We start from the raw sequence: 23,746 nt of genomic DNA on the forward strand, positions 1-23,746 counted from the left end.
TCTGTTACCTATTATCAGTCAATATACACTGTGTTCGTTTTCCTCAGCAGTTATTACTGGTCACGGTGTCGAATTTGGCCGAGCTCTATTGCTGGTTCGTGCAATTGTTAACATAATGGCGGAAACAGTTGTTCTAACAGCCGCATGGAAACGAGGGAAAACAAGAAAGAATGACGTATTTATCTTCAACTGCACTGTGCATATTCGTAACATTTGGAATTCAGCAAAATACGCGGTGGACCGTCGGGAAATGACCCCTGAATGGAACGGTGACCCTCAGCTTTCAGATTAGCCACCCACGCCGAGGGATTTTTGGAAATTCTCTTACTAAGAGTCTTAGAGTTACAGACAGACGGATTTTCTGGAATTGACGAGTTTTCGTTCAAAAAAAAAAGTTACATTTTATTTCTGTTAAATAGCTGTCGACTACAAAAAATAAAACACAGCGTTGTTTACAATGATGTCAACATTTGCTGTGCTCGCGACAGTCTACAATGACGTCAGAAATTGTTACGCTCGCCACAGTTTACAGTGACGTCAGAAATTGCTACGTTCTCCGCAGTCTACAATGACGTCAGTGTATCTTGGACTGGGCTGTTCAACAGGCAAATGAGCATCTTCATGGCAAATCCCGTTGTTGAAACATAAACAACACAGGTTTAGGGTATTTGGTCACTTTCTCTAATGTGCAATAATCTACAGTACACGGCATACAATTAAAACATTAAACAAGTAATCTTGTGTATTTCCACTCATCAAGTACGAGCTGCCTTGATTATGAACTAGAGTATAATGAGAGCTTTAGAAATTAATAAATAATTACGTGAATATATATGGATATATATGTAGTAGGCCGATTAGCAAAACCTGATAGTCTCAAACAAATTCTATTGAATCTCTTATATATTCCAGTAACCCTGACAACTCTTGTGGTCTCTGCCTCCGAAACAGAAATCGAATACGGACAGTGTTTGTCGACGGCAAGCAACATAAACTTGCCCCTTGTATTCACAGGAGACGGAAAACCGCATCAAATCCATTCGGATTTGATCAAATATTATTACGTAATCACAATATCACAATAATTATCCATGCGTATAAATGTCATCAATTCAAAACCAAACTGTGTAGTGACGTCACGGAAAACTCTTATCGTCAAAAACCTTACAGCCGTTTTCTAAGACATTTCGTCAAAAAATACTCTTGATCTTACTGTCTATCATGTGACATCGGCAATCAACATCATATGTCGTACTGGAGACAAGAATAAATGAACACATAACAAAAATAATTTGTCAATTTCAACTTGGTCCGGGTAACTGGGTGATGACGTTAACTAATAAACGTTCTTTCCGTTGTTTATAATAATATTGGTGCGATCTTGATTGGATTGCTGAAACGACAAAACAAAGGACACATGTAAAACGAAGAAGTGTTTAAAGATAATGTTTCTCTGCAGATACGTTTGAATGTAAACAAATCCGACCACCTGTAACGCTGTTTCCATACATGAAGACAACCGAATTTCAAAGAATGGATACGTTTTCGAAGCGAAAATAATCAGCATATAAGATAAATCACAAGCCAACCTCTGTCGCCGCAGTGTCGTAGGTTATGTTTTCAAAGGCAACAGTACTTTCGTCCCGGTAAACTTCTTTAGACTTCTTTCTTTTCGAAACGTACAGGTAGCAGACTGCTGCGACAGTCAGTATGGCAACCAAGGTTGCCGTGACGACACCTACGATGACGTACATATTTTTTCTATGGGTCGACTTAGAATCTAAAACAGAGCAAAAAAATCATCGAATAATCGAAAACAATAATTATTACAGGTACACAACCCTTTATCATTTACAAGGTGTCAATAAGAACATTACCCGGGGTGTTATCAATCTGTGTCACGTGTTGGGAACACGCTAAAATGTTGTTTTTGAGCTGAAGTGGAAAGGGGGGAGGTCTAGTAATACAAACATTCTTTTGTTACTTACTGAATCACAATTCATAACACGGCATGCTAAAACAACTTCGTGGTACCACTTATTACTCGCGAGGTTCAGAATGTACATTAGAGTCGCCACAACGCAAATAATGTGGCACAATTCGTGGTATTCAAGTTAGGGGACATGATAGATTTCTGTCTCGGGGATATTACAGTGGATGAGCCACATTTTTTCTGCCAAAACGGTTGTGTAGACGAAAGTGTTATATTGGAATAGGGGTATACTTTCGAAGCGTTTTGCACAGAATTCCGATTTGATAGTACTAGTATATTCAGTCATCGAATACCAATCAGACAGGTAAAAACACAGATCAGCAGGAAGTTCGATTTATAATTCATTTTCAAGCGTACACTTGAACCATGAAATCCAAGAATAAATACTTCATTCATCGCACATGTATTTGTTTTCAATGACAATAGGTTCTGCGTAATTGCCATACTAAAACCAGCAATGATGAGGAAATGACGCCAGGAGTCAGGAGTAATCATGTTGTTTGCATAAAGAAGGACATTTAAGGGGGGAATTGCCTCACCGCCCATCCCAACACAGTTTGAATAGAACCATTACGACATAATTATAGTTCATATGGAATGTTTGCGACGCTCTGCATTACAAGGAGCATTAGTCTACGCTGAACAGGTGTTTTCAAATTTACGACTAGACGGGCAACTTAAATAACACTAAACTAGAACAAGTGCATTCTCCGAGTCCCGGAGCCACCATAGCGTGGTTTATTACGGAACATTCCCGTCACGGTCAACGCAATTACTAGAACAACACGGATATTTAGTTCTGTTTTTTTTAAAGCACCGTTACTATTAGACTGTCGACAGTTCTCGGGCCTAATAAAGTCACTTTCAGACGCCGTAGGGGGGGACCGTAAGGCAAGAGATATTGTAGTTGGGCGATAGTATCCGATTGCCATGAGTGGATTTCAGAGTGGATTCGAGTTAGCGTGATTGTCATAAATATGACATCATATTAAAATTATACTTGGTCGAAACACATTGACATCCCAAGCCCGGATTCTTATTCCATAAATTATTACGCAGATCAAGCTGCAATAAAGGTAACAGATGTGGATTCAACATTCAACACCAATCACCGAACGATTCAGAAACTTTTAGCCTGCGAATAAAAACAATTAGCAGTGTGGAAGTGCTGCATAATTCCCTGTTTGTCCGACGCTTCGTTTTCGCCACTCTCCCTTGTAGAGTCTTCGAGCTAATGACATAACCTCGGAAGCCACAGAGAACCGCAATTAATAACTGTCCATTTCAGTGGGACACAGATCTAAAATGGTAAAGGTGTGGTTGGGCATTTCACAGGCACTTTAAAGTTGGTATGCACGACGGGCGTAATATGGCGGTGTCACGACTTGCTTGTTACGTCTCGGTATGTAGTTGTTACATTGCCTGCAATAAGCCAAATTTCATCCAAGCAAACTACTCTTACTGTTCAATTAAATGTGAATTTGACGATTTCAAGACAACCTGGCAGAGTTACGGATGATGTAAAATAATATTTGAAAAACCACGTGAAGTGAACAAATGTTCAATAATAAAAACGTTATATATTTGTTAGTCCTGCCCCAAGTTAGTTAAAAAAATATTTCCGCGAAATACCTCGCGGTGGCTGGTCATTTTGCAGGGAGTGGAGAAAATAATTGTTTTAAATGTTTTTTTAAAAAATCGTCCCGACTGGAGCCAGTCTATGTATGGAGCATTGAATATCATGTTTGATTCCGTCACCAGTAAATCATTGTTGTCATGGCAAGTGCCACAGAGAGTGAACTTCCGTGAAGTCGCAAATAAAATCATTCTCACCTGCTAAAGATTTCGTCTCAACACACACAACGTTAGATTTAATTTCTCGAAGTACAGTTCCGTTCGCCCACATCCCTATCAACATAATGGAATATCTATAGTCGCTTCCGAGGCCCGTTATTTCAACGCTATTCGCAACATGTGAAACTTGTAATTTTGAAACCTTGTCGTCGGTGGCGTTGTACACGATGTTGAAAGATCGTAGTTGACTAGTTATCGCGCTTGGTAGAGGATCCCATGAAACCGTCACTGAGCTATCCGTTATCACTTCTGTTTCTATGACAACCGTCATCCGATAAGGTAGAGCTGTTGTGGATTCTAAATAAAACACACAAAAAAGAAATATATGAATGTAAATTTATGCAAATCTCTACCGAACCCCAATAATTTCAGCGTCAGATTGCCGCAGTAGCCGCAACACGCCATAGTGCAACGTATACAATATATGTGTAAAATGCATCGGTTGATTCGGTACAGGTTAATTGCAGACTTCGCACATTCACAATTACCGGCAACTACTAAATTATAAGAACATTTCGTGACAGAAATGTTTAATTTTTGAAGGTATTTTGTTTGGTAAACGTATGACAATGCTCAATGCTAGCCATTTACTGATATTTAACGATTATTTTCTTGATAAATATTCCGGTATCTCAAACTGTTCTTAAAGCCTTGTATTCACCGGACGCACACTTATTGCAAAACAAATGATTTCTGAATATTTTAATTTATGGGTGGACTTCTACTTTGAAGAATGATTGAAGCAAGAATACCCTGAATATGGTACAGAGCTACACTGCAAACACGATGCTTTTAATTGTCATTTGACGAATGTCGCGAGCATGAATTCTCCCCAAAATACGTTTTCAGGATGCGTGCATGTACGTGTACATACCTTCGATGCTGGTCGTATGAATAGTAATAAGGTTCGTGTCTAAGTGAACATTAAGGGTAGATTCCTCTACTAACACTACTATTTGTGCAAGATATGTTCTCCCCGGACTCAGGCCGACCAACGTGTAATTCCTGGTCGCTGGGTGAATTTTCTCTGATTCCCTCCAGTCACCAGAAAGTAACAAGTCCTTGCTCTTCACTATAAATCCTGTTATGTATTTTTTCTGTGTGTCCGACAGAGGCGACCATCTAATCACTGCCATGGTAGCTGTGACGTCAAATGCGCTTATGTTAACTTCTAGTAGTGAAAATGGAGGTAGGACGTGCGGGAACGCGCGCGGTGTGGGCGTTACACCTGGAAAGAAAGAAACAGACGATTCGTTTACATTTCAGGGAAATGTATTTCGTTTTTTTTTTCTCTCCTTGAAATAACAATTAAATCTAACAAATCTAATAATTAGATTTGTATCCCAAAAGTATTACCTTTGTGACAGACCCACTGTTGACAACAAGTCTCGGGCACATCCACCAATGTAGCGCCAGGGCATCCGGCTGGAGCGCCATCACTGTATGTGGGGCACAGATTTTGACATAACACAGCGCCCTCACGGCAGAAACAGCGCACATCGCAACTTGCCCTCCACTCTTCTCCGGCACGGTACGTTCTGTTCTGATGGCGACAGTCTCCCTCTGCAAAATAATATGTAAAACTAGTGTCTTGACTCATAACATCTGAATACATTTCTAAGAGACCAGACTATCTGAATTTGAACACATGCGCATATGATTTGAGCAGAAAGCACAGTGAGTTTTTAAAAAGTGCCCTCACCATTGGCGTTACACCGCCATTCCTGACAGCACTGTCCTTCGATAGTCACCAATTTAGGCACTGGGCATTCGTCTGAAGGGACCAAAGGGTGATTCTGGCAGAGGGGCTGGCACAGAAGCACACCCAAATTACATCGACACGACCGGACACACCTATCTTGAATGGTATCGCCATTTTGTATCAGTTGATCTTTGAATCGACAAGGGCCACCTGTAAACATAGCATTGGATGTCACTGGTTCATTGAATTAATTTTATTCGTGTATTAGATAAAACATCAGCGCGTTTTCATTTCGAGAGTTATATGATCTTGGATTTGTCAGGTTCAACCATGTTCGGCCCGATAGTATTAATCGCCTCTAGTCAATTCACTATATAAAAGCCAATGCATGAATTTTCCTAGCCATGGACCCATGTCGTTGTGTCGAGCGGACGATTTTTATATAGGTCGCTTGACTGTTCCAGTTGATTGGGCAGTCAAGCGACGGAATATAATAAGCCCACTGACAACGCCATGGATCCAGGTTTAGCATTTTCACCACTAAACCAAAACAAATATACTGTAACACCCATCACAAACAATCAGTAACATTCACTATTTTGATGTCTTTTAACAGTTTTTTTTTTAGTTCACGAACTCGGCAGGGAAACAATGAGTCTTATTCTATGTGTTCACATATATTTAATTTAGCGAATTTTACTTATCAACGACAATGGCGAAATTAAAACCCAGTGAATAATCAATGTATTTACAGTACATGATGCTAATGAAATATGCACATTACTCTTCAAATTCAAGGCAGACGCGAATTCAATATTTCTTCCAAATTGCAACTTGAAATAAAATTTACCTGATGCGTTACCCGTCTTCGTCACCATGGTTTCGGAAAAAGGCAAGTTATTTGGCCAATAACCCTCGTCTTCAGGCGGAATATTGACTTTTAATTTAATAAAATATACTGTATTTGGTACCAAGTCTTCTATTTCTACGAAAAACTGACTTTGTATTACACCATCTCGTTTGTAGCGTTCATTGGACGGAATTGAGCGAGTCACCTGTAATAACGCACACTATACATTAAAATTGGACCATGAGATAAGGTCAATATAGATTTTGACAAAATGATGGCCAATTTGAATAGTACCTTCCATAAAATTAAAGGGCGGCAGTCGTCGTCCTGTTCGATATGGGACTCATAGCGACGTATACAACGCGTGTAAAATACACTGTTTATTTACATGAAATTCGAACACACGCTGCGGGACGACCACCGCGCTTTAATTGCTGAACGGTGGGAGGAAATGAGGTAGGGGCGGTAGAGGGGAGGAAAAAGGAAAGAAAGAACGAAATGAAGAAACAATCATGATAAACAAAGATCTTTACCTGCACGAATTTCGTATTCCACTGGGATAGTTCAGTGGCGTTCTGATTGCTTGTGTAATAAATATCATAACCCCTCATAATGGCAAGAACATTTGGATTGGTTGGCGGGCTGAGACCAATAATAATCGTCGACGGCCCAGCGGCTTCCGGTAAGACATCGTGTGCAGCATTAGGACTTACTGTGGAATCCAAACATGCGTAAAGGTAATCGAAACAATGCAAAACGCGGTAAACTACCAACGGTGAAGAACACACTTTGCTCAATCCATCATTCCTCAAGGGACCGTGCTCGATCATAGTGAAAGATATTCTATTCCATTCTATTCTATTCTATTCTATTCTATTCTATTCTATTCTATTCTATTCTATTCTATTATATTCTATTCCACATAATACCTATAATGATGGTACCTTGTTGGGGGTGATGACAAACATACACCTCACAGCAGTCATCTTGCTTGAGTTTCCCGATGAACGGTTCGGGACACAGCGGACTTGGCTGAGTGACGTCCGGGGCTAATGGCAAAGGGCACATTGGAACGCAAGTCAGAAACCCATTGAGACACTGACACCGAGAGTCACAGTCCAGATCCACCCAATCACCATCATGTACGTAGGTCTCTTCCACCAAGCAACCCAATGAAGGTGCTGGAAAAAAATACGAGGGATGTTTACATAAGTCCAGTGATTACAATATGCAGTTCAAATAATTAGAATGCGTGAAACTACAACTTACGCGGTGGACCGCATTCCCACTGCTGGCAACACTCGCCATGGACATCTACAAGTCTTGGAAAGGGACAATCTGCGGAGGGTGCCACGAGAGTAGGCGGACACATAGACACACAGGCAATAGAGCCAGAATCGCATTTGCAATATGCCGTGCAATCAACGACAAACCTTTCACCATTTTCGTAGACATTGCCATTAACTTCACACGATCCATAACCAGCTAGTAGAAATAATACATTCTTTTAAATTTTTGGATTTCAATATGATAATGATTATATTAGATCAGATTAGATTGGTTGAGCAAAATACTTACGAGGTGGGGGGCAGGTCCATTGCGGGCAGCACTCTCCGATCGGCGGCGGCGCTAATATGGGTTCGGGACACGTTGGGCCGGGAGACATTTCGCCTGGACTCTGGCACCGTGGTGTACACATCTCCACTCCATTGTAGCAGAAACACGTCGCATTACATTCGTGGAAGTAATGTTCACCGTGTCGACGTGATATTCCATCGACTAAGCACGCTATAATATGTAGAAATAAATTAAGAGTGAAGTTATGTCCAATACGTCGTACCCTCTAAACAACGAAGCATTTCTCACTTTTTGATTTGTGGTTATCCATCAATAACAAACGAAGAAATGTTTCCGTCGCTAGAGGGCGCGAATTAATGGAACGGTGTTTCGGATGGAGCGTCGTATTGACGTTGAATATTCCCAATTGAAACCATCGTCCGCCTGCACGGTGTTGTTTCGTTCGGATATTCGTCCCTCTACAACACCGTGCGGTAATTCTATTCATAACCGTGTATGTCACGTGGTTGCGCGATAGAAAGTTTACCGACCAATAGAAAGCTTTGTTACAATGACTGCCAGAAACGGCTGGAGCTTTGCATTCCTGATGTCTTCGGCTTCATTTCTGCCGATATATGTTGCAGCATGGAACTATATAGTTCCATGGTTGCAGTGACATCATGAACTTTGAGGTATAACACCTACTCTTCTATAGTACCCAACAGTGGTGACAACACTATTACCACGCTCGACAGTCGCAAGGCCGGTAAAGCATAATAACATAAGTATTTACTATTTCCAGTGCGACTAAAAACAAGTACATCAGACACGGCACTAAGTATAGTTTGAATAGCTTTAGTCTGAATATCAGTGAGTTGCATGATGTATGGATATCGTCGCTGTATTGCCTTGACATCCAAGCCAACACAGCTTCCACTGTGCGCAGCGAAATTTATTCTCGAGTCAGACATTTTCACCGCCTGGCAATCATCATGGTGAAAACAAAGTCCGATAAATTCTAAGAAAACGGTGTTTTGGGATGGTCGTTGACACCTCTGAACAGTGTAACAAGATTACCCCTACATATGCAACATATTTAAATTTGGTTGTTTAGGATTTCTTCAAAGTTAAGGTCATGCTGTTTTCTCAAATTTAGTCGTTTTCACTGGCTTTTCGACCGGTACTTCACAGCAGCTTGCACAGAGCCCATAGAAATACATGGCAGAGTGGAGCGCGTGGGGCATCTCGTGATGAATTTGATAGCTTGGCCAAGCGCGTTGAAGAAAGAAGCAATATGATTGGCTGTTGGTAAATTGATTCTAAACTGTGAGGGCATTGTCACATACACATATTCCTAATGAAATACTTCAAGGTGATAGCGGAGTGCTTCGCCGGAACATTCACCTTGAAAATTCAAGATGAATTGAAACTGAAATTTAATGTTTCAAACGAGGATCGTGACCGTGGAACAACTTACATCCTTCTGAATGGTCTTCACCTTCATCACAGACCCAAACTTTACAACACTGTGGATCGCTAGGATTGGGCACGTTTCGACAATTCACTGGGTTTATGATTATGACGTCAGGAGGCGGTGGGCATGCTCGTGTGATACATGTCCACTCTCCGTAATGACATGTGCACACTCGACAACCGTCTTCAAATGATTCGCCCGTGGTGTAACGCTCACCCAGTTGATTCGTGCAGTCAGTACCTGGAACGAATAAAATGTGGTTTAATATAAATAGGGACTAGTACTCTCTAAACAATTAATAACCATTCCAAGCTGAGATCGATAAATAGATGACCCTGTAGACGGTTGTTATCACCTTGAGAAATGTCATACTCTAAACGCGCCCGGGTCACATAGCACAGTGAAAACATCCATTTTCCAGAAGAAAAAAATTGCACAAAAATGTCATTTAAAATATTTTTACCACGTGGGTGTGTCTTGTGTACGAGCACTTCGGACTTGGTTAGTATATGGTGCATATCGATTGTCATGGAAACCACTTGGATGAAATAATCGGTGTTCGCTTGGACGTCATCAAGAACAAATTCAGGATTTACGCCAACCTATAAGGAGTACAGACGCACAAGATTTAGACCAGTTCTCGGGTCTTCACTATTGAATGTATCGTACTGCGTATAGGCGAATACTAATTAATACAATACAATATCACATCACAAATTACTAATATTGAAAAGTTCTGTTTGATCTTACATCTCTAGCAGACCATTCTTCGAGGATGGGGTTGAACTCAACAGTAATGTAAAACAGCGCATAGCGATAATTGGATGACGCTGGAAGAAACGGACTCCATTGAACGGCCAACGACCCCGGCGATTCCCACGTTACTTGCAGATCATACGCACCTATTAGTGAAACAAAACATGGAATTCAAGACAGTTAGTTAAACGTCTTCTAGATTACGCTATTGACTTCACTCCGTGTCGGGTATCACGATGGTTGTTTGCAGCCAGTGAGTGGAAGCGTGCAAGCGTGCTTTGCTGGCAGTTGGCGCCTCCAGGTCAAGCTCTTTCACAAATGTCCTCGCAATTATAGTAGTGGCCCGAGGGTGCATTTGGTAAAGAATCGTCCCATTCGTAAATAGTAGCTATCGTGACTCCTGATATCCTGAGCGCCATAATCATTCCCGCCAAAATGTTGCCAACACATTTTATCTATTTTCACGTCTTTTCTTATGTTTTTTTAAAATCATTTTGATCCGAATGAACATACGTTCATATTGGCTGCAGAATTTTGAATTATGTAATGTAGCCCTGGGTGTGGAATAAAAAAAGTCATTTAGACAACCATGGTACTAAAAACTGAGATCTGCGTAGCATCAGTCCGCGAGTACCGCAAGACTTTTTTTAATTTTTAAATCATGTCAACACAAAATAATCATAGTTCACTCGTGTTGTTATGACTACACAGTGTCTCCTCGCGTAATTGTACTATCGATCATATAGTGATTACGTCACTATTATTTGTATGATTAGTAAGGTGCTCGTACATTTCAGAATGATGTATGTACGACATGATTAAAGGGCGGTGGTTGTTCCGCCGCGTTCTGTTCGATAGGGGACTTACGTTTATTTATTCAAAATTCAAACACACACTGCGTGACGATCACCGTCCTTCAAGTAATTATTGATTAACGATAGGTTATTATAATGAATCATAAAAGAAATACATGTAGTCGTTGGTTGGTTTAATGTATAATACTGTACGGCTTGTGCGCTTCGAATTAATAGTACATATCAGTAATTCAGAACGCTTACTTTTATCACTTACCCATACGCCGGCTGTACACGGAGTTCCCGTCTCGTGGTCAAAAACGTTGAATCACTGTCTATCCGCAGTGAATTGAATAAAGTGGGCAAAATCCGAAATTGCATGCCAGTGTTGATAATTTTTGACATTTTATTGGCATAACTACTTCCCCTGAAGAGCATTATAAATCTTTACGGAAAACAAACATTGTGCATTTCCTCATTTTGATTAACGGACAACGAACAACCGGAAGTTGATTAATTTCTTTCATTAAGGTTCGGATACACGAATATAACAACAATTTTCTATGACACAACTAGAATGTAAGAACCGTGACGTCAAAGGTGATGTGCCCAGATGAGACAGGTTAATTTTACTCTATTGATGAGTAATTATTCTGTAAGTAAATTCGTTGAATACAATCAAATTGAGTTTAGTATGCTCTTAATATTTGATTAAAAGAATAGGAATGCAGCTGAATATATACAAACACCACCACTACACGCTCATGTTTTTTTTTCTGTTTTACCTCATCATCTAATGATTCTACTTTTGGCACTGGGGTGGTACATTGAATGCTATTATTTTTTTTCATTAACCTTGTCATTTCCGTGATTTTTACTATATTTCCTTTTTTACCATTTATTATTGAGGTACTATTCCCCCAAATCAGATACACAACCTACCATATACTGCTTCAGACACAATTAGTCTTATTCCTGACAACCCGATATGTTAATTGCAGAACAGCAGCATTAAATTTGTTTTATTTAATTAACTTTTGTTGGTTTATCCATAGACCTTAGAAAGTACAACTTTGTAATTAGTTATTAATCACTTCCAATACACTAGTCCATTTTTGACAATGTACGCTAATTTGTTTGTTTCTTTAAATGTCATACTCTATGATGTGGTAATTAGTTTCAATCCACAGTTTGAACAGAAGAAAATACGGCTTTGAATTCTTAATTAAAATTTGAGATCTATGAATGAATTCTGTCGATAAAAACAACTTGTATGTAATGCGAAATGCCCTTAATATCTGGTATAAAACGGGCTGTGAAGTAGACGACAAATGTCATTGATATTACATATTTTGTATCTTACCAATAGATTGACTATGAAAAAACTCTATATGCAGTGTTCCAAAAAAGTAACATATTTTAAGATAGGTTTGTCAGCCAACATCAGATACCCTCTAAATCAACCATAAAATTCATTCCAGAAGGTCTCAGTGAATTTGTAATTATAAAAGAGTGGTCCAGTACTTCGTTACCATGGTGTTCACAGAATGTGTAGTAAGGTGAATCATCCACATTTCATTTAGAAGCTGGATCATAATTTCAAAACAGTATTCTGTGTAGTAGCTTAAATTGTAAATGTGTGTTTGAGTGTCAATTGACAATTTTAATGATTATGTTAAATTTTAGAATCCTGCAGTGTATGGACGTTGGAGGCCACTCCCTAAAAATCACACTGAGCAGTGCAACCTCAAGCTGTGTAAAAAAAAAGATATCGAGCTTTTCGGTTTTTGTAAAGAAATGGTAATTGTACGAGTTTTAATCTGAGTATTTGAATCATCAGAATATAGTTAACTACGGGGTAAATAAAGTTTAAATGTCTTCCAGTCCGTGTCACAGAAGTTAATTACCCATCACAGTTAGACGACCGGGTCGTTATTACAAACACCGACTTCATAGCATATAGCATATGTTTAATTAGCCCTACTCCTCTTTTTTGACAAGCCAACCGTTTCCAGTGCACGAACCCGTGTATGTTACTGGTCACGAACCGTCGACGGGCCGACCACCTCTGCTGCTGTAACAGCAATTATTAGGCCAGCATTTTATCAACACGTCGTTATGATTGGTTGGTTGACGTGTACTTCTTGGACCCATGCCAAGTGTGCTGGAATATATCACAACGTCGGACTATCATGATTTGGTACTGCTTGAAGACTCATGACTGAATTGCAAATTAACTAAGTGTACATCGAACTGACAGTCCTTTGTTTTGATTTCAATGAATCGTAGTTATCATTTTACAACTGTTTATAAAATACCCAGTACGAATAGTAAGCGGAAACAGCATAGTATACAACTTTTTACTGTCCCTCGATTAGTAATATGAGTTAATATAATCTTATTTTCATTAATGCGAATTGTCTGGGGTGCTCAAGACTTAAAGTGGGAGGGTCGTCATCTGCGCACGTGCGGGAAATGAGTCCCAAGCGACAATAACAACATGTACTTTTATTATTTACTTTATTAATCTGAAAACCTAAAAGGAAATGTTAACTCTTTCTTTACGGTATTAATAAAGCATTATTCTATTCTATTCTATTCTATTCAACACACACTAAAAACGCAAAGGCTCATGGGTATAGGTGCTTGTTTGTAAACAATGACACGCTATGGTCATCTGACGCATGCGCAGGTGACGACTCCCCCGTCTGATTTGGTACGCAACATATGAAATCACAAAAGCAATTAATCAACTTAAACTAAATAAAACATCAGGGGAGGATGAGCTCTGTAATGAAATGTTTAAATATGGAGAATTCTACATTCTTGAAGGGCTTCAAAAATTGATTAGTCATATATATAATTCAGGCATTTTTCCAGCCAGTTGGAACACGAGCTTAGTCGTTCCTATTCACAAGTCCAAGACAATTCCTAATAACTACAGAGGGATTGCAGTTTCTAGCTGCTTAGGAAAACTGTTTACCAGTATCCTGAACACTAGGCTAATAGCATACTTGGACAAACAAAATATTATTTCAAAGCATCAATTCGGTTTTAGGAAAAACTGCAGGACCACAGACAATAAAAAACAATTGTACAAACATAGTTGAACTCTGGTGACCTTGCCCTTTGTTATATAATATAATTCCCTTTAACATAGTTTGTTTCAATATAAATATGCATTGTCATAATTAATTTTGAATACAAACAAGTTTTGGGGTTGAACCAACAGTGGGGAATCAGTCTACCGAATGTCCTTAAAAGATGTAAATATCTTACAAAAACATTGGTGCCTTATTTGTTTAATTATATTAAGGGACATAATTTCCAGCTTTATTCAAAGTAATTCAGATATTTTAGTATTAAAACAAATGCCTCATCGCAAAAAAAAAAGTGCTGCATTTAGACGTGAATAGATTCATAAAACATGCAAGATAACAGAAAATCTTAGCTGGCTTTTGTTCAAGTATTTTGTACAGGTGTCTGTCAAAAATTAATGATTCACTGAGACAAATATGAACTGCCTCATTGTGTGACTACTGTATTATATGAAAAGTAAAAATAAAAACAGTCTTTATGAATAGTTATCATGTTGCAAGCTCTGCTTTGTATGCTAATCTTCAAACACTGCAATCTTTGAAGTGCGTTTTTAAACCAGTATTATAAAAACTCTATCATTCTGTTCTAATAGCTGAAACATATTCCTGTGAGTTTTCATTTGTCGAATGAAGTTTGTCTAATACAGAATACATATATTTTAGAACAATTTTCTTTTTAAAATGTGGATGAAATGTCTTGCTTTTTATGTATTTTTTATGTATTGTTTTTGATTTGATAACTTTGAACTAAACAGATTTTCTATTAGCTTCAGATCTTGATCAAAGTTTGGCACCCAGTTCATAGGAGTGCTTATATTGATTTTCTGACATCTTGTTTTCTGTAAAGAATATATTGGTCGGTTTGCAAATGTGTAACAGACTGTGCAATCTCTCCATGAGTTGGTTTTGAAACCCAGTATGGGATTCTGAGATACATTACCAAGGATATTATTACAAGATAAATCATTTGCTTCATTGAACACATACAACAATGCATATTTCCACTGAGATCAGTGACCTTTGATGTGTATCACCAGTGATCAGTCAAGTAGAAACAGTCAAAATATTTTATCAGATTTTCTCAATTTTTGCATGATATTTTCATACAGGACATCTGTTGTTCAAACTCAGGGAAGACTTTATACTGATGAATAAGGTGACCAAGTTTGATGAAGTTTGGAATAGAATTAGTAAAGTTATTATGCACACAATAACAATTATTAACGACGACGACAACAACAACAACGACGACGACGACAACGCCGAACAAAATTTTTCCCTTAATATACCTTTCCCTTCCATCTTTGATGGTACGGGCAAGGTAAAAATATCTCTATAATAATAGCCATTCAAAAGATATCATAACCTCAAAGTCTAACAAAATCTATGCTTGCTTCATAGATTTTAGAAAGGCGTTTGAGAGTGTGTGGCATAATGGTCTCTATTTCAAACTCCATAAAAATGGCATATCAGGTAAAATGTTTGATATAATAAAAAACATGTATGATAACAACAGATACAGAATTAAAACAAAAGAGGGTTTAACTGAGAGCTTTAAATCAGCAGTTGGAGTCAGACAAGTGTGCAATCTTAGCCCTACTCTTTTTAACATTTTCTTAAATGATTTACCTGACTGTTTCAACTCTGAAAACTGTGACTCCCCGGTTCTTGATAATTTAAAAGTAAGTTGTCTCCTATATGCAGATGATGTTGTCATTTTATTTAAATCTGCTAGGGGGCTACAAAACTGTTTAGACAACTTAAAAATATATACGTCAAAATGGCGCCTGGCTGTTAATACAGAGAAAACAAAGATTATTGTATTCAATAAATCAAACAGAGCCCTGAGCAATAATATATTCTTCTTCGCTGAAAAAGAAATTGCCATAGTTAAGCAAATTAATTACCTGGGTATAACTATAAGTGCTAATGGCAAACATAAAGAGGGTATCAATAATTTAAAAAATAAAGGGATGAAAGCTCTCTTTGCTTTGAAATGCAAACTCGGTTATGACAACTCACTAAACATACCCCTCCAACTATCTTTATTTGACAAATTGATAAGACCCATTATTGTATATGGTAGTGATGTTTGGGGTGATGAAAGCACAACTAAGTCTGCAATTGAGGATGTCCATCTTTCATTTTGTCGGTTCATTCTTGGTCTCTCAAAATTCACACCAAAAATGGCTGTTTATGGTAAGCTAGGAAGGTACCCCATTGACTGTTTTATCAAGAAACAACGACTTAAATATTTCAACCGGGTAACAAACTCTGATAACACATTACTAAGAGAAGCCTACTTAGTAAATAAGAATGTAAAAAGTAAATGGTTTACAAGTGTAGAAACCCTCATGTAAGATATAGATGTTGTCATCATTGTAAACTCAAGTGAAAAAATAATTAAGAAAAATTTAGACTTTATTCATAAAAAAATTAAAAAAATCATTTGAGAACCAATGAATCTTAGACATGCATAATGATAATAGAAAACAAACCTTGGCTAAAAACAAACTAAGAACATACAGACTTTTCAAACAAGATTTAAAAATTGAAAATTACCTAATTAATATGCAGAACCATGGTCTTAGAAGGTTAATTGCAAAATTCAGGACAAGCAACCATGACCTTAAAATTGAGAAAGGCAGACATAATAATGTGCCGCTGGATAAAAGAACATGTGATATGTGCAGCCAAAATATAGTTGAGGATGAGCAACATTTTGTAATGAAATATCCAGCTTACAGTCACCATAGGGACAAATTATTCCTGACTGCACAAAATAAAGTTCCAAATTTTGATAAAGAAAATAGTCAGAATAAATTCATTTTGATTATGGCAAACCATACTCTAGCACCAGCCTTACAAAATGTAACTGTCTTCCTAAAAAACAGCTATGGAACAAAACAGCAACAACTATCCGTGTATTAGGCTACATTTTGTGTTCATTCTATATTCTGTATTCACCATTGGCTGCAAATTGTCTTTATTGTTTTTTATTTTTTTTATTTTTTTTAAAAAGTTTTTATTTTTTGTTTTCTTTTTTAGATTGTAGTTTGTTTTAATTTCTTTCTGTAAGACCCTTTTATCCTTTCCTAAGGATTTTATGCGTCTAATAAAAAAATACAAAAATATTGTAGTCACGGTTACTAACCGTGTTGTCGTCTTATTCAGCGCTTATCACCTTTGTCTAGACCTTTCGCCCGAAGTCTTGTAATCACCCAGGGTGAAGGCGTATGATTACATGCCAGACTCTCCAATCAACGACATTACTAATGTAACAGGCCACGCAGGTTATGACTCGCAGACAAAACAATAATATAAGAATAAGTGACCGGGTGACGCACGTAATTACGTCACACCATGGCTCGTTTAAAATTGATGGTCATTGGCTTAATCATAAGTAGTTTAACCAATTATATCAATCACAACTAGCGTGGACGTCCAAAGCATTAGTATTAATTTAGAACTAGGTTACCCCACCCGGCCTCTTTGTAGCGACCAAGGGCGGATGTAGTAGTAGTTCGGAAACTTGATGTTCTATTAAATACATAATGGTGAGGATTTTCAGTAAGTGTCGAGGCAAGCCATTCCTTACTCTAGCTGATCATGGACGTACTAGAGAGCTAGAGTACGTCCATGAGCTGATACGCACATCAGTGAGCGGGGCAGTTACGTCACCCCATGGAGGTAGAAAAGACCATGGTCACCCACATTCTCTCAACAATGGCCAGTCCGACACTATTTCGTGAGTCGGAAGTAACGCCCACCCGAGGGCGCAACACGGTGTTGACAGGACTCTCTGAACATGGTACAGTAGCCATATTATTCATTATGACATCGGTAGATATATAGTTTTTCCCTTGCCGGGTTGTTACAATGTGTTACTTTGCGTTGGCGATTACACTGGTAGCAATGACCAACAACAAACACTCCGTTCAAGTTGACAGCCATCAGGGAAATCAAGCAAAACAAGGTTGATTAGACTCCAAAAAGAAATCTGAAATCTACACTTTGTTTGCTTTTACATGTACATGCTTTCTATTTTAAAACAGCCCCATGAAAGGAACGAAAATATTTACCAACCAACTTTGAACACGAGCTTCTGTGTTTGTCAGGTATATGGTCAGGAAAACAAGGGAAGTGGCCAAGTCGGGGTAAATGATACACTGTTCGGCCCTGTGGCGTGTTTGGGCGAGTGATTATCAGAACAGAATACAGAGCCAATCAAACATTGCTGCGAGAAGTACAGCAAAAGGACGGCGGGAAGGGAGCATTAGTTACACGGTGTCGGATTTCAGATAGCAGCGATATATTAGGCTGGTACTTTTGTTCGAAGTCACACCATGTGACTACTGCCCTGAAACCGGCCGTGGTGCAGAATTCGTGTACATTAATTAACAAGAACTATTGAAACCCTAGACAATTTATACAATTTTGACGTTAATCAACAAATCTTATTATCACGATGAATTATAATTTCTCAAATTATATATACATGTATATATATATATATATATATATATATATATATATATATAATTTGGGGAATACAAAGAAAAGTCGCTGTTGTTGAAAAAGTTATATGTTCCATAGTTGGTGTGAGATGTTCCATAATTAACAAAATTGTTGCGGATCCAATAATATGTTTTAGTTTCTTTTCTTGTCAAAATGCTTTTCTAACTTATAATTAAATTTACAACGTGGGGACTACTAGTGAGAAGTTACATAATGGTACTGGTATATAAACAGAGTGAACGGGTCAACGAATTTGATATACTAGTATATTGACGCGTAGAAATTGTAATGATTATATTGTCACGATTTTTTTTTTTTATTTCTTGGCAATGTTTTAAAAGTTGTAATGTTTTATTATTTTTATTTTCTTCTTTTGTTTTATTGTAGGCTTATATACAATTCTAAAATGCAATGTTCATTGTGTATTCCTATTTTCTATTTATTATTATGCATTAAAATGGTTGATGAGTATTACGGAAATGTCGCCTTCGTTTCCATGAGTCACGGTTACTTTTTAGTAACCGTGCATGAGTCGAGTCATGGCGTAATTAACCTTCAAGCTTTAGAACAGTCTGCCAAATCACGGGGCACCGCCCTCAAACTCAATATTAATTCACAAGATAAACAAAAGAAAATTTGTGAATTTAATACATGCGTTTATAGTGGCGAACACAACACAGTGCACGAGAGATTCATACACACCCGGTGGCACGTGAGTCTGTAAGAGAATCTGGATTTTGCGCCCAGTCAGTACTTCCATTTACAAATCGTATGGTAATTATCTTTCATCGTGACAGTGACAACTCCCGTGTTTTTAAACACATCTTTAATCATTTGGGGAGGGGTACAACTCCTTAAAACTGGACGTGCTGACATTGTAATGTGTAAGGAAATGATTTCCATCGCAAACACTCCAAGCAACTCGTTGTGTTGACGAGCCCGTATCACATAATTTGAAGACAGAATATGGATACGTTTCCGTATTCAAATCGTAATTCGATGAAAACAACGTGGACGTAGTACCTTTTTGTGGTGATACATGTAATTACACCAACATGTTCAGTCTCATCAACTGTCAAAATATTTTCAAAAATTAAATTACGCCCTACTGTGGCGCTGAATTTGGAATGAATGCAATGGTATTTAGAGACCAACATTGTTTTCCCTCATCCGTAGCCGTCTCCAAGCAGGCTGTTGCCAGGGCGAAGAACCGATGAAAAAAACGAATAAATGCCACGTTTGTTTTAATGAACAGAGAACACAAGAAAACAAGATTGTGTTGCAGAAAAAAAGGAAATTAAATAGGTACGGAGAGCTTAGTAGGAAATCACACCGGTTTCAACTTTCCCGCTAATGAGACAGCCCAATCCATCAATGTGTTTGTCTATGTGGCAGCTACTGGTATTGAGCTGCCATTATTTAAGATTTTTCAAACCACTCTTAGTCAAATTTACTCATTAATCACAAGGTCTTGATGTACGGGAAAACACCAGGAAAAGAGGGAATGTACGTTTACCTTTACAGACATGTTCTTCGCAGATTAGATCGAACTCGGCATCACAAGGAAGCGTGGTGTTATCGCAGTACTGCTCTGCTTGGCCAGCGCAAACGACGCAGCAATCGCAACCGTCAGTGATCTGTCTTTGGCCGAGACAGTCCACCGGCGGAGGTAAGCACTCCTCGCACACGCTGGTACATCTGTCAGATGACAGAACCACGGTGGACAGCAGACAGAGCACGAAGGCGAAACTGTAAAGTGGCGGGCCCATCGACGAACTTTCAGCGGAGTGCATCTTTGGCGCTCTCAAGTTGGACTACGTGAATAGCGCAATGGGGAGGCCTTTGTGGTAGCATACTGGGAAGGCAGTCGGGTAGGCTACGCTGCCCTATGTCGATTTCCACTTTTCTGCAACGCGCATAACACAGTGAAACCGAACACCCTTCTCTACATCATGTTTACATTCACACACGTGACAAGACTCTATTAAGAGGCGACTGCTGAATACAACAATGCCGTGACCCTAGACCGATATATTGACTTGACTTTGCAAGTACATGTATGTTCATTGTTACAATAGTCGCTCTTATTTATAAATCGAGAAACATCTCTTACCCAAAAACTATATTAATAAGATTATTATAATAATGTATTTGCTCTATTAGTAGTGAATGTGCTTACGCAAATTAAAATTTAGTATTTCTGTGGTCAAGATAAATATTTTAAAGGGCGGTGGTCGTCGTGCTGCGCATGTGCGATATTTGTGTTGATAAACATTGATTTTCCCACAATCCAATGCGCTTTTCGAATGATGTTTGACCTGGGCGTAACTTGTACTAATTACCACCGGTAACTCCTTCCATACCTTCTAATCATCTAAGAAAAATACCTAATTAAATCTTGACGTCTCAGTTTGTAAATAGCCATCTTTGTTTACTTTAAAATACTTTATTTTCGCTTGGAAATAATTTTCACTGATGGAATGATTCAGTGAAAATAAAATCCAGCAAATATATTCTTTTCCTAAATTTTACATTCAACTCGTCAAAGATCAGTGAAAACAAAATCCCCACAAAACACCCAAAAACTTTTTCCAGCTAAAATAAAGTATTTCACAGTATATAAGACCCATATATCACACGCATGCATGGCGTGACGACTACCACCCTTTTAATGTTTCAGAATACATACAGCAAATGTGATTTTTTGTTTATATGCACTTCTATTGGAGAATTTTCATTCCATCTCATAAGGTGCAAACACCTAAATTCTATATGACTTCGATCATGTGACCAATATGACTGTCTCGTGGATTACTTCAGTCACGTGACCTACGTGACAGTCACATAGATTATTACCTCAGCCACATGACCTATGTGACAGTCACATAAATTACTACCTAGGTCAGGTGACCTATGTGACAGCCACATATGTGATTGTCACATGACCTATGTGGCAGCCACATGCATTATACTGAGGCCAGGTGACCTATGTGACAGCCACATAGATTATTACCTCAGCCACATGACCTATGTGGCAGTCACATAAATTATTACCCCAGCCACATGACCTATGTGGCAGTCACATAGATTATTACCTCAGCCACATGACCTATGTGACAGTCACATAAATTACTACCTAGGTCAGGTGACCTATGTGACAGCCACATATGTGATTGTCACATGACCTATGTGGCCATCACATGCATTATACTGAGGTCAGGTGACCTATGTGACAGCCACATAGATTATTACACTCGTCATGACGTATGTGACAGTCACATAAATTATTACCTCAGCCACATGACCTATGTGGCAGTCACATAGATTATTACCTCAGCCACATGACCTATGTGACAGTCACATAAATTACTACCTAGGTCAGGTGACCTATGTGACAGCCACATATGTGATTGTCACATGACCTATGTGGCCGTCACATGCATTATACTGAGGTCAGGTGACCTATGTGACAGCCACATAGATTATTACCCTGGCGACAGATTCATGTGACAGCCACATAGATCATTACACTCGTCATGACGTGTGACAGTCACATAAATTATTACCCCAGCCACATGACCTATGTGGCAGTCACATAGATTATTACCTCAGCCACATGACCTATGTGACAGTCACATAAATTACTACCTAGGTCAGGTGACCTATGTGACAGCCACATATGTGATTGTCACATGACCTATGTGGCCATCACATGCATTATACTGAGGTCAGGTGACCTATGTGACAGCCACATAGATTATTACACTCGTCATGACGTATGTGACAGTCACATAAATTATTACCTCAGCCACATGACCTATGTGGCAGTCACATAGATTATTACCTCAGCCACATGATCTATGTGACAGTCACATAAATTACTACCTAGGTCAGGTGACCTATGTGACAGCCACATATGTGATTGTCACATGACCTATGTGGCCGTCACATGCATTATACTGAGGTCAGGTGACCTATGTGACAGCCACATAGATTATTACCCTGGCGACAGATTCATGTGACAGCCACATAGATCATTACACTCGTCATGACGTGTGACAGCCACATAAATTATTACCTCAGCCACATGACCTATGTGGCAGTCACATAGATTATTATTGTGGCAACACGACTTATAAGGTAGTCATAGAGATTATTACCTAGGTGGCAGTCACAAATATTATTACCGTGGCAACACGACTTACAAGGTAGTCATAGAGATTATTACCTGATCACGCACCTAAGTGACTGTCAAATGGATTACTACTTTGTTCACATGAATTATGGGACAGTTACATGAATTATTACCTCGGTGACAGATCTATGTAGGTCCACACTTCCTTCAGTGTTTTTGTTGTATAAAGGATTTCAATGAAGTAATCATCACGACTTGATAGCTTTGTGTTTTCATTAAAGAATTAAACACACTCCATGCATTTCCGAGATTTGTAATAAATACTGAGAACCAGTCTCAACAAATACCGGGCAGAAGAAGTATTTAATCTGATTGGATGCCCTCTAAGCTAAATACACTGTCATCAACTCCAACATTTACTCTGGAATGCAGTGGGCAAAGCAATTAAGCACAGTTCACTGAACTTTGACCTCTCAATAATCGTTTTGCAAGCCCAATTTACTGTGATTATTTCCATGATATGTGGACATAGATTAAACGGATGCAATTTGCTGGCAGATAACTTGTTCTACGAGAAATGAGAGATACCGGTACCTGTTCTCCCACTTTTTGTGACCCAGTTGTTCATTTTGCAATGAACATTTCCAACCAAAATGAATAGAAACATTTCCACAGAATTGGTATAAGCATTCAATTGAGTTACTGTCAATAATACTTCTTGAAACTGACACTGCAGTGTAGTACAATATGGGAAAATACATTTAAAATTATTTCACTTCAACAATAATGTTTAAAGAAAACACAGCATTTTATTTTATTTACAAATATTAATAAAATATTTTGAATTATTATATTTGTAAGACTATTTATTTGAAAGCAAAATATAAATTAATCTGATTAAAATTCGATGTACGTACAGGCTTTTTAATTTTTTAAAATTTCTTTATCGATATATTTTTGGTTATAACTACATCCAACTCAATGGCTTCATAAATCCTTTGCAACAAGACTACGG

At 38.4% G+C, this 23,746-nt stretch overlaps 1 protein-coding gene across 2 annotated transcripts; it reads right to left on the minus strand.

Moving 5' to 3' along the window:
* Positions 1-375: 375 nt before the first annotated feature.
* On the minus strand, positions 376-20,484 carry LOC100368823 (uncharacterized). Of its 2 annotated transcripts, none has more exons than XM_085492514.1 (15): positions 20,113-20,484; positions 10,181-10,332; positions 9,894-10,032; positions 9,434-9,670; positions 7,978-8,187; positions 7,669-7,884; positions 7,344-7,580; positions 6,933-7,111; positions 6,400-6,604; positions 5,550-5,759; positions 5,204-5,410; positions 4,722-5,075; positions 3,827-4,144; positions 1,590-1,780; positions 376-1,393 (listed from the first exon to the last, which is right to left on the minus strand). In XM_085492514.1, the coding sequence occupies exons 1-15, from the start codon at positions 20,387-20,389 to the stop codon at positions 1,337-1,339; spliced, it is 3,189 nt and encodes a 1,062-aa protein (XP_085348640.1). In that variant the 5' UTR covers positions 20,390-20,484; the 3' UTR covers positions 376-1,336. The 2 variants fall into 2 exon arrangements, with proteins under 2 accessions (XP_085348640.1, XP_085348635.1); XM_085492509.1 differs by having other exon boundaries at positions 7,329-7,580.
* Between the last annotated feature and the right edge of the window lie 3,262 nt (positions 20,485-23,746).

This window comes from Saccoglossus kowalevskii, chromosome 2 (assembly GCF_978046115.1).
Source record: "Saccoglossus kowalevskii chromosome 2, keSacKowa6.1, whole genome shotgun sequence".
Lineage (NCBI taxonomy): Eukaryota > Metazoa > Hemichordata > Enteropneusta > Harrimaniidae > Saccoglossus > Saccoglossus kowalevskii.

Bases quoted from the DNA above. Each gene is read 5' to 3' on its own strand.
- LOC100368823 (XM_085492509.1), bottom strand. From the start codon at position 20,389: ATGCACTCCGCTGAAAGTTCGTCGATGGGCCCGCCACTTTACAGTTTC. The intron at 9,671-9,893 runs GTAAAAATATTT...TATTCGTTCCAG, and splicing joins ACACAAGACACACCCACGTG to GTACTGACTGCACGAATCAA. The intron at 7,581-7,668 runs GTAAGTTGTAGT...ATTTTTTTCCAG, and splicing joins GTGGGAATGCGGTCCACCGC to CACCTTCATTGGGTTGCTTG.